Source organism: Lissotriton helveticus, chromosome 11 (assembly GCF_964261635.1).
Source record: "Lissotriton helveticus chromosome 11, aLisHel1.1, whole genome shotgun sequence".
NCBI lineage: Eukaryota > Metazoa > Chordata > Amphibia > Caudata > Salamandridae > Lissotriton > Lissotriton helveticus.
Window position 1 is genome coordinate 828,440,801 of NC_136072.1, and position 12,887 is coordinate 828,453,687.

The window sequence follows — 12,887 nt, forward strand, 5'->3', positions numbered from 1 at the left end:
GCAGTTCTGACCAACTATTCATCACCTATGGTTCAATTCGTAAGGGGCAGGCAGTTTCTTAACAGACTATTGCAAGATGGATATCTTCTGCCATTGCCTTTTGCCATTCACAAGCAGGACGACCGTTGCAAGCAGCTCCTAGAGCGCACTCTACAAGAGCAATGTCGTCATCTACGGCTTTATTTGCTGGAGTTCCCCTTCAGCAGATCTGCAAGGCGGCTATTTGGGCCAGTCGCCATACATTTACCAGACATTATTGTCTGGAGGCAACCAGCAAAGCTGATACTTCTGTGGGTCGAGCAGTGCTACGGAATCTTTTCAACTAAGGTGAGCCTCTGTTTCCCACCTCCTTTTACTGCTGTCCAACGCTTCTTATGTTCTATTCATTACACATGCTTGCATGATTGCACTCTGCTATGCTTAAAATGATATGTGTATTCTCAGTTTGCACTGTTGTATGCCTTATATGCTGACAAGCTTGACTACAATTGGCGTCTGCCTAGCACGGATGTACTACTAACTACTCTGATTCAGGCATGTGAATCTATGAAAGACACCCCTAATACTGGAGAAGAACAATAGTTACTTACCTGTAATCTGTGGTTCTCCAGTATTGGTGTCTTTCATAGATTCACATGCAACCCGCCAACCTCCCCTCAGAGGCTTTTAGGCTATATTGGTTTACCTTCACTCCTTGCGAGAAAATCTGAGAGCCTGAGCCTCTGGGGAGAACCTTCTGGTGGGTGCTGGCGCCTGATTGGCTGTATTTTGGACTATACAAAATGACTAGGATAGTCATAGGTGTGGAAGATTTTTCTACTGTAGCTTTGGCTACTTTACTTCCTGGTTTGTTTTTTATTGGTATTTACTATGTATTTTTAGCATATTATTGCTTTTTTATGTACCGTGGGACTCCCACTCCGACGACGGGGAATGATTCAGGCATGTGAATCTATGAAAGACACCAATACTGGAGAACCACAGATTACAGGTAAGTAACTATTGTTCTTCACCAACTGCAGATTTTCAAGTGTTGAATAAAGTGGTGTATAATTGTTGGATTATATCCTGTTTTCTTTTCCCATCAGGATGAGATAGCTGATTTTCTGACTGGAGTCCTTACCAGGGCAGAAAACCATGGGAGCTCTGAACACCGAGATCTGGACTCTGAGAAGAAGAAGAAAGCCCGGGAGATTATCCGGAGGGACCTATCCTTTGATCTATCAGAGAGGAGCAGCAGGCCAGCCTCCCCTGCAGCACGCGTGCCAGCCTCCCCCTCAGGGTCTGAGGTAAGTGTGGCGCAGAGCAATAGCCTATGGGCTAGAAGTGTCACTTAGAACTGTCATCATTTGGTCATGACATGTTTTTGATTTGCAGCTTTTGCTTCATTATAGAGCTGCATGTATCGCATGGGATCCAACAACTAATAGTTGGACTTGGAGAGTGACAACGGATTATCCACATAACTACAGACAGCTTCCACTGACTGTCACAACATATAAATGACATTTTTATATGTTTAACAAATGTACATCCAACAAATTTTACCCAAAAACAAACCCTTCCTTACCATACCATTATTATACAACTCTTCAGACTGGAAAATCCAATGTGAATACTTTGGCTAAACAATTTCTACTGCTCAAATTTGAACTTGGCTCATCTAGCAATCTGTTACCAATGAGAAGACCATCTTTAACCTCTGTCTGCAATACTGGTCAAATATAAGTGCATGCGATTCCAAAAATCCTTTGGTTTTACTGTTACTGGTTGTAGTGATGCATGTCTTAGTTCAGTTGTTAAATACACTGATGTCTGTGATTCAGTCTCTCATGACTGTCAGCGAACTGTTCATCCATGTAAGGGCAATTCTCTCTTTTGGTAGTACAAATACCTTTATCACCAATATCATGACCCCTATAAGGAGACCAACCACATACCCCCACATAGCCATTGCATATTCAATCAGCTATTTCTGATAAACACAGGAACTCCTGATTCCAATACGCTCACCTCGGGACATGACCAGACATATGGAATCAACATTTGCAGAATGGCTCTACCACAATCCAGGCTTATGAAGGCATCATATTTTTTTAGTCTTACTAATGTGTGGTACGGGACGAACCTCCACCTAAACCTGTCCAGAATCCACCTCCTTGCGTGGAGATTGAGCGGCGACATTTGACCGCTTTCGACCTTCCTCCTGCAGTCTGTAATGTTATCTTGGCAGTCAGGCGTCCCTCCACTAAAACGGTATATGCCTGTAGATGGAACAAATTTGTGGCATGGTGCACAGCAAAGGCTGTGGATCCCCTTTCTGCCCCTCTAGCAGAGGTTCTCCTCTTTATTCTTTCTTTGGCCCATCAGGGCTCTGCTCAGGGGCACCCTCAAAGGCTATCTTTTGGTCATTTCGGCCTTGCTTCGGCTTCCTGATCAGCCTTCTCTTTTCAAGTCCCCTATTGTAAATAGATTTCTTAAGGGCATTACTCAACTCTTTCCTCCTATTCCTTTCGTAATGCCCCAGTGGGACTTGAACCTTGTTCTTAAGTACCTTATGTGTGCTCCTTTCGAGCCATTACATAATTGTCCTCCTAGACTTTTGACTCTAAAGACTGCTTTTCTAGTTGCCATCACCTTTGTTCGCAGGGTGAGTGAGCTTCAGGCTCTTTCTTATAAACCTCCTTTCCTTGCTGTTTATCCGGACAGGGTTGTCCTTCAAACTCGACCTTCTTTCCTTCCCAAAGTGGTTACCTTTTTCCACATAGGACAGACCATCACTTTGCCCACCTTCTTCCCACCTCCGCATCCTTCCAAGGAGGAAGAGACACTCCACCGTCTGGATCCAAAACATGCGCTCTCTTTTTATCTGGATCGCACAAAACAATTCCGGGTGGATGATCAACTCTTTGTTGGCTATGTGGGTGCCAAGAAAGGTCGTCCTTTACATTAAAATATGCTATTCCTTGGCGAAAAAGGAGCCTCCAGTAGGGCTGCGCGCCCATTCCACCAGGGTAATGGCAGCTACTACTGCTTTGGGACTTGGAGTCCCCCTCAATGACATCTGCCAGGCAGCCACGTGGGCATCCCTGCAGACATTCACAAAACACTACTGCCTGGACAGCCAAGCCAGAAGAGACTGCTTCTTTGGACGTTCTGTTCTCCAGGACTTTCTGGTGTGAACTTAGTTTGCAGACCCACCTCCGGGGTTGGTAGTGCTGGGGTATCTATTCTAAGGTAAGGACTCTATAACTAATAGTCTCTTTCAGATGAACAAGTTACTTGCCTTCGGGAACGATATATCTGTAAGCAACATCTACATGGCCCCGCTCGCCGCCATCGTCAGACAGCATGGGTTCAGCATAGTATCCTCAAATAGAGCTCAACTCAGAGAAGACAAAGGTCCTCATCCTTGGACCCTCCTCCACCGCCTGGAACACCTGGTGGCCTTCCGCCATCTGAAACCCTCCCACCCCAACAGACCACGCATAAAACCTCAGCATCATCCTAGACGCCTCTCGCTCCATGACCCGCCAGATCAATGCCGTTGCATCCACCTGCTTCAACATCCTCCGGAAGACCTTCAAGTGGATCCCCACCGAATGCAACAAGACCGTCACCCACACACTCATAACCAGCAGACAGGACTACGGGAACACCCTCTACGCTGGAATCAACAGAGCCCTACTACACAAACTACAGACTCGTCCTCGGAACCCCACAACACAAGCACATGACCCAGCACCTACTAGACCTTCACTGGCTCCCCGTCGAGAAGAGAGTAACCCTCAAGCTACTCACCCACGCCTTCAAATCACTCCACAACTTCGGACCCAAATTGCTCAACGAGAGAGTATCCTTCCACATACCCAAAAGGAACCTCCGCTCCGCCGACCTCACCCTGGCAGAGGCCCCACGCATCCACAGAAACAGAGCAGGCGGAAGAGCCTTCTCCTACGTCGCAGCAAAGGCTTGGAACGAGCTCCCAGTCAACATCAGACGGTCCACTACTCTGCACACCTTCAGGAAGAGCCTCAAGACCTGGCTATTTGACTGATCAGGAGCTGCTCACAAACCCCCCAGTCACCTTTAGACCGTCACAGATGAGTAGTGCGCTCTATAAATCCCTGATTGATTGCTTGAATACAGTTACATCTTTACATTGGCTGGGTGCACTGCAATACTGCAGTAACTACACACAACACATACAATTTACTACAAATAGGGCGGTTATCCTTAACAAGTGCAATCAAGTAGACCGTATATTTACCATCAATAATATCTAAAATGAGCAAGGATAAGTATGTATATTTGCTTCTCCGTGTGTGTATCATTTACCTTTATGTAGCAGGCCGTGCCTCTGTTCTCCTAATTACCTTCACTTCCCTCTGGCTCTCCTGTTTCTTTCCGAATTAAGTGTTGTTATAACCCACAACAGCCTTTGGGGCGATTCTGTGGAGGTAGTAGCTCACTGTATGTGTCTGATTGTGCGTTGCAGTGTGGTAAATAAATAAATAATACCTCTCTTTTTGAATGCATAAATGAATAACAGATAGCTCAATAAATAAGAGTCAAGATTCGAGGTAGTAGGAGTTTTGCAGGTTTAATACAGCATAAAGACAGGGACAGGACAACCTGCACAGGAATAGGATGGCAAGCCCTGGCAGCGCTGCCGGGGTCAGGATCGGAATCGGCGGAAGGATAACTTTTTAATAACAGTACATGAGCATATATACATAACGCAAACACATAGCATTACATCGCAATAGGCGTAGCAGTGGGTGGAGCAATAGGCGTGACGCGTAGCAGTCGCGAAAGATAAGGGTGAAAAGAGGTGTAACAGGGCGTATACATAGACATGTGATGCAAACGCAACAGAATATGTCATGAACGGGGCGGAAACCATGGAGGGGGCTACCTAAGGAGCCGGGACCTCTAACCTGATGGTGCGCGCAAACTGGCAATGACGTGTTACTAGGAGAAGCTGGGGGCTATGAACTCTGTGCTAGGAGCAGAGACTGAAGTCTGGAGAGTCAGGGCGACATGTGCCTAAGCAGTATCTAGTATCTGATGTTTAGAGAACATGTTGATAGAATCCAAATGTTATCGGGGTAAAGGCGAACAGACTCTAAGACTGGAGCATGCATTATTCTACATGTAGTGCGTGATGAAGAATATTAAATGATCATTAAATGCAGTATTTCTCTTACATGGAGACGTAGAGGCTAGAAAATGACGGAAACTATTGATGCGATTCAGTAGCTTTAGGAATGCAGAGAAGGAGGGCTGTACTGATAACTCGAATCATAACATACTCTTGGCAGACTCAGAGGCAGAGCCAGGCTGAACCGGGCACTGCGAGGCAGGAAGTAAGTGAAGGGTCGAGGATACAGGCGGGGGCTGTATCGCTCCTCAGCGAGGCTTCAGGGGACAGGAGCTGAATCTGGTGTCCAGGCCCTTTTGAGGCCTAGAAACGGAGATTTTACAATGGAATAACGTGCACACTGAGAAACGTGGCAACGTAGCTTTACATAGGCCTGATATTCGTAGTATTCACGAGAACTGGAAACTGACATACTAAAGGTGGACACAACTATAATTGCGTCTTTAATCGAACATGGGGAATAACATATGCATATTAATCATGCACAGATAACATATGATGGAGGATGCGTAGGGACACAGAACATGGCAAAATTTACTTTTCCACATTCCCTCCTTGTCACTACGTTTCCTTCAGGAAACATCAATGTTCATGATACCATCTATTATTTCGTACAGTATCATTTGCTCGTCTCGAATTTTCTGGGAACGGGTTTTAGAACGGGGCTTGGGACTAGGAATACAAGAGGTAGCACAAATGCCGCAAATCGCAGGGCCACATTGTATACAGAGGCAGCAGCTAAATATGATCGCTACTGCAATACCTAGAAAGGACAAGACTTTCCATCCCCAGGCGGAAATTATATTCCAGAACCAACCGGACCATGTCCAGGTGCCTGGATTTTGGTGTAACAGATGGGCAATTTTATGAAGTCTGGTTATAGCTGAATAAACAGACGGCGCGTTATTTGGAATGAAAATGCAGCAACTAGATCCGATGACTCTACAGGCCCCGCCCCTATCGGCCAATATGACGTCAAGGACGAGACGATTCTGGAGCACGACAATTCTCATAAAGGATTGTTCTTCGGTTAAATTACTTAGAGCAGAAGTAGTCTCAATTACTACTGCTTCAAGGGTTCTGGTTAACCTACGTATCAGTTTACTATTCACAACTGTACCTAAATAAGGGAAGACACCTTTATTGATATCTATATATTGTTCTAGAGCAGTTTCAGTATAATCGACAATCGGGAGGTTTCTCTTGTGTCTAGTATGTACTAGGTGGGAATTCCTATGGTAGTCGGGTGGGGCTAGAAAAACCGGTGGCAGTAGGAAGGCAATGTAACAGGTTCCCTCCCAATCGAGGGGCAGACGAACATATGCGGTCTGACCACAAATAAAATAAGAATGACGTGAAGCTTTGAAAATAGATTTCCCACTGTCACTGTACTTGACAATATTAGTACAATCACTATGTCCTACGTGTGTAGAACCATTATTTCGGACACATAATTCGCCTTTGACTGGTAGTACTGAAATTGCAGGTAAGTCTGGAGTAGTATCAGACTGAACATTCAGGACCATGAAATTCGAAGAATAATTACCTAAATTATACACTTCATTTTCTAGATCTAACCCGGTTCTGTGGGGGAGACCTTGCTTGTCTGGAAAACATGTACTGTTAAGAAAAGACATATCTGTTGAGGATGACGTTAACGTGGACCATGCTCCACACGAACCATTATGTGAAAAAGGATAAGGAAAGAGTGGCAGAACTCCCTTCGGTGTCTGAAAAGGGGGGAGTCGACCACACACCCAACAATTAGTGGTATTGCTGGTCTGGTGTGAATAATGTAACATGCGGATGAAAGAATTATTTCGCATAGCGAGGCGGTAAGAGAGTTCATGAGGAGGCAGATCACTAAACGTGTGCTCCACCGTAACATTAGCAGACTTATTTACATGAGAAACTGGAAAATACAGGTAAAATGCATAACTGGTGCAGGAAATCATAATGCTGAGAAATAATATGAAACATAGAAAAACGATACATCGGATTGAGTTTTGACTAACTCTCTCACTATGGGGGTCTATTTTATACATGTCAGAAACAGTCTAACCGTTTCACCTAGGGGAGGACTTAGACAATCAAACTGGCTGACTTATTTTACTAGACCGGAGTTTCAACTTATACTCCTGCTGCGGAGTTTTCTCTAACGGGGAGGGTGCAGTATCATTGTTCTTTGCGGGACAGTCCTTAAGAATAGTACTTTGGCAATCCTTCAAATCCTGGGAAATGTTCTTTGAGACGGGTTTCAGTCCATAAAACTTCTTTATATGTGAAAGATGCACCCAGCTTTTGCGTCCCTCCAACTTCACGGCTGTACGGGTGGCGAGGAGGACCTGTCGGGGCTCCTTCCAGCGAGGCTCCAGCGGACTTGAGCGGTCAAAATTTCGCACCAGGACCATGGATCCTGGAACGATTTCATGCGGTGCCACCTCGGTATTGTCTGGAAATGCGGCGGCAACCTGTGAACGACAAGAGTTGAGGGCAGACATCAAGGAAGCTAGGTAATCTGTCAGCATATTACTTGAAACATCGGTAATACTTCGGGGTCTGGGTGTACCCCACATGTTAGGGGGGCGGCCGAAAACGACCTCATACGGGGACAGACCTGATCTGGAATGTGCGACCATGCGCATATAGAACAAAGCGACTGGCAGAGCTACTAGCCAGTCCACACCTTTCTCTTTACATACTTTGGCGATGCGAATTTTCAGGGTCTGGTTATGTCTCTCTACGAGACCTGCTGCTTCAGGGTGGCGTACACAATGGAACTTCCACTGGTACCCTAACAAAAGGGAAACATGCTTCATTAACTCTGAGGAGAATGGCTGGCCGTTATCAGAATATACGACCCTAGGGAGTCCATAACGGGGGAAGAACTCACGAACCAACTGCTTGGCAGTGGTCGCGGCTGTGTAATCTGGGACTGGATATGCTTCTGTCCACCTGGACAAAGCGCATACAACTACAAGGACATACTTGAAACCTCGACATCGCTCCATCTGAATATAATCCATCTGGAGGACTTCAAAAGGGTGGTCAGGAGGTTGGAATCCACCTTGTTCCACCGGGACACTTTTACCTGGATTAAACTGACAACATATCATACAGGTACGGACTTTCTGCTTGGCTGCAGCTCGTAAATGCTTGTTGAACCAAATGTTCTGGATACTGTCTAACATAGCTTTTTCTCCTAAATGTGCTGGACTATGTGCGGTATTGATAATGACTTGAACCATAGAGTCGGGGAGAAACCAAGTGGCTTTTCCTTTCGTTAACCATCCTTGATCTGTCTGGACCCCTCCTTGTTCGGACCATTTCTTGATTTCTTCGGGAGTAGCATGTAACTGGATATCTATGACATCTTGAGTAGGGTCCTTAACTGTCATACATGTAGTCGGATCTGGAGTGTGTGTCATGTTAACTGGAATGTCTGGAGTCTGTGCTGTAAGCTTGGCTGTGCGATCTGCTAGATCGTTACCCTGGGAAATAATGTCAGTAACTTTCGTGTGTGCCTTGCATTTCATGATAGCAATGGATGTCGGTAAATGTATTGCATCTAACAGAGCTTGAATAAGGAGACCATGCTGAATCTTGGTTCCATGAGAAGTCATGAAACCTCTCTCCTGCCAGAGCACTCCAAAGTCGTGTACGACTCCAAATGCGTAGCGTGAATCTGTGTAAACATTAACTTTCCGGTTCTTAGCGTGTATGCAGGCTTGTGTCAGAGCAACTAGCTCTGCTGCTTGAGCGGACAGGGTGTCAATACGGTGTGTTTCAATAACTTCGGTGTCGGTAGTCACTGCATACGCGGCGACTAGTTCTCCTGTACTTGTTCTCATACATGAACCATCCACATAAAGTGTCAGGTCGGGATCTGGTAATGGAATATCTATCAGATCTTGTCTTGGCTTGGTCGTGATGTTGACTACTTCCACACAGTCATGTGTGGCAGGATTTGGATTAGCTGATGGTAACAGTGTAGCAGGATTGAGAACGTTGCAGCGTCTGATTTCTATGTGTGGCTGAAACAGTGTCAATTCATAACCTGTTAAACGTGCGATTGTCAAGTGCTGAGTTTGTGTTCGGTTTAAAAGAACTTCCACGGAGTGTGGAACTTGTACTGTCAGGGAGTGTCCTAATACTATGGAATCACTTTGTCTGATAGCTAGTGCTGTGGCTGCAACTGACTTGAGGCACGCAGGGAGAGCCTGGGCTACAGGATCTAATGTGCTCGAAAAATAAGCACAAGGCTTGTATTGTCCTGCTTGATCTTGTGTGAGAACAGATAATGCTGTACCTTCGCGTTCTGTGACGAAAAGTGTAAAAGGCTTACTGTAGTTTGGTGTAGCTAGAACTGGAGCTTGACATAGGGCTTTCTTTAACTCATTGAAACTGAGTGTATGTTCAGATGTCCAAGGGAGGACAGTCGATACGGCTGCCTCCTGTGTCGTTAACTGTATCAGTGGCTTGGCTAGAAATGCATACTGAGGAATCCATTGTCGGCAGTAAGAAGTGAGGCCGATAAAAGCATGTACCTCCTTCTGGGTCTTGGGCTGAGGAAGACTCGCTATTAACTGGATACGGTCAGGTGTCAACTGCCTACCCCTCTTGGACAGTAAGTGTCCTAAGTAGACCACTTGCTGGACACAGAATTGAAGCTTCGAAGGGGACACCTTGTGCCCCATCTCGGCTAGGAAATACAGAACTGTGAGGGATGCTCGCTCGCAAGCACGTTCAGAACGGGCTGTGACCAGTAGATCATCGACATACTGGAGCAGGGCAGTGTCAGTTGGCATGTGAATGTTGTCTAGTTGTCTCTTAAGTGCTTGACTGTAAATACTAGGACTTTCTGTGAAACCTTGAGGAGCTCGTGTGAACATATAGCTCCTTCCATTTAAACAAAAACCGAAAAGGAACTGGCTGTCTGGATGAATGGGGACACTAAAAAATGCATTCTTGAGGTCTATGACTGTAAAAAATGAGGCTTCTGAATCAATGGCTGTCAATAGGGAAGAGATATCTGGGACAACTGGGTACTGGGGAATAATACATTTATTAAGCTCTCGTAGGTCAATCACTAATCGATATACTGGGGGTGCATTTGGATCAGTACGTTTCATGACTGGAATGATCGGAGAATTGCATACATTGGAGTCAGTTTCTACAACCACTCCTTGAGCGATGAGCTCGTCAATAATTTTGGATAAGGCTGCTACAGCCTCAGGTGGCAATCTGTACTGTCTGATTCGTGGTAACACTACACCTGGCTTGAGAGTCACACGATGGGGTGTGATTTGCATGTAACCTACATCAGTTGGACCTTGCGCCCATAAATGCTGCGGAACATTGGACAATCTGGGATCAAAATCTCGTAATACATAGTGACCCTTGAAATCACGTAGGAACAGACGTATTCCCTCTGGGGAACAGCATATAACTGCACCTAACTCTTTCAGTGTTTTAATGCCTAATAGGTTTTCTGGACATGACTTAGTAAGTAACAGGTCAGTAGTACGGGACAATGGACCTACTTCTAGAGTAACTGGCTTTGATATTTCATTTACGATAGGTTTTCCTGAAAATCCAAGGGAAACGTTTCTTGAGCCTGAGAGCGGAGCCCCTGGAACTTCGGCATGGCTAATTGTGGTCCTACTTGCCCCTGTATCAATCAAAAACTTTCTATCTTTCCCTAGTACTTGACTGTGAACATAGGGACCTTCTTGATCTACAGGTATCTCGATGAGAGGCAAGCCTACCTCCCTCTCTAGGCTGTTTCATGAATACGGTTGATACTCTGGATACTCGGACTGTGCATACTGGTACATCTGCTGTGTAACATGCTGTGTTGCAGCGATGGGCTGCGGTGCTGTAACTGTCTGTGGTGCATTCTGTGGCTGAGGAATCTGTGAAACTTGTTCTTGTCTAGGCGGACGTGGTCTTTCTTTAGTCTTACCAGTAGCTATGTTATGTTTCAGAACTGCACACTCATTTATAAAATGACCTGGCTGTTTACAATAATTGCAGTTCCCTTTAACGGGAGCTGTGGGATGACTGGCTTGATTTGGACCCCTCTTCTGACTGTCTTGAGGAACAGATTGTGCAACTAGTACTTTCATTTTCGTGTCTTTCATACGTTTTCTCTCGTGTTCTTGCTCTTCTCTGATTCTATTCTGGTGGTATTGGAGCATCTGTAACATCTGGGACGGGGTATTAGCTTGCCAGGTACTTTCGACTTTCAAAACTCGATTCTTAATTTGTGGACTTGAATTCTCAACTAATTTAGTAACAAAAAGATGAGGGTATGACTCACTACTTGTCTTGAGACCACTGTTGATGCTAAAACATTTCTCAAATCTAGAATAAAAATCACTAATGTCTTCATCTTGTTTCTGTTTACAGGCTGAGATTGCATCCCAGTCTTCTTTTCTAGTTGTCAATAATCTGGGTAAAACTTGAATCAATAATTCAGGTAATTCTTTACATTTCGCTCCAAGACCGGTACCTGGTACTCGTGCCTTATCTTCAGCTTCTAGAACTGCCCAATCGATCTTTTTCTCTCCCACCTCCCATTCTTTTTCCTTGAGCTTTTCATACACCCCTGCGGGCAGCAGAACCTTTAACATTTTAATTATATCTGGATACGTGTATTCTCCCATACGGAGCATGTCTTTTAATTCTCGATGGAACCCTGCTGGATCTTTATCGTGACAGGGAATTAATTTTTTCATCTCTAAGAGTTCCATCTTTGTGATCGGGGTGTAAACAAACACTCGTTCTAGTTCGCCACCCGTTCCTCTAACTGGGTGGACTTCTCGTAACGGATTCTGTCTCTCTATGTAAAATGGTTTACTTTCTGGGGGTGAGACATGAACAAAATGCGGGTTCAAAAACGTTCTATATTTGTGACGCTGTTCTAGAATGACACTAATTAAATCGGTACCTAAACCTTTCCATCTATACTGGAGTAACTCGTTCAGGATATCATGTAACGGGCCTGGATCAGAGTGCTGACCCTCATACAATGTAATGAGGTGCTGAATCATATACATACCCGCCAGTCGTTGCTCGGCTGGGGGCATTTTCAGAAACATTTGTGCCACTATTTCGTCTGGAAAAGTGGTAGAATCAGTAGTCCATCGGACTGCTGATCGGGCTAGTTTTTGTTCATGCATAGTACTTAACTCACTGTAACCGATTCGTGATTTCAGAATGTGATCGGTAGCTTGAAACACTTGTTCTAGAGAACCTTGTTCTGGTGCTGGATGATGGAAAGTTGACTTGTGTTCTAGGCGTAAATGGCGATCTGGAAATCTAGATTTTCCTACATACGCTATTCTGGCGGGATTCTCGTCGTCTACCTCTTCAGGATCAGAGTTACTTTCTTTCTCGCTTACTTGTGCTGCTTTACGCTGTTCGTGTAACCTTATTATTTCTTTACTGATTTTCTTGTACATACTTACCATAGCACTGATGGTCCTGTGCTTACCCTCGGCTATATTATCACTCCACTTTGTCAGGGTTCTCATTTCGGCTTGATCTTTGGACGGGTAATCTTGTTCTCTTATTAAACAATTAATCAAAAACTTTAGTATCATGAGCTGGATCTCTGCTTTCCTTTGAGACATGACTTCGCCAATGCTTTCTGGATCATCCCCTGTACGGATGAAACGATATATTCTGTCTAGATCTTCTTTCATATTCGGTAGGGTGA

The 12,887-nt window shown here is 45.0% G+C and overlaps 1 protein-coding gene across 12 annotated transcripts in view; it reads left to right on the plus strand.

The window, feature by feature from the left end:
- KANSL3 (KAT8 regulatory NSL complex subunit 3) overlaps nucleotides 1-12,887 on the plus strand; it is a 517,274-nt gene that overhangs the window by 224,159 nt on the left and 280,228 nt on the right. For all 12 annotated transcript variants that reach the window (XM_078666984.1, XM_078666988.1, XM_078666986.1 and 9 more), the window contains exon 13: nucleotides 1,089-1,289. In XM_078666984.1, coding sequence (XP_078523110.1) covers nucleotides 1,089-1,289 — 201 coding nt within the window. The remainder of the gene's footprint in view (nucleotides 1-1,088; nucleotides 1,290-12,887) is intronic.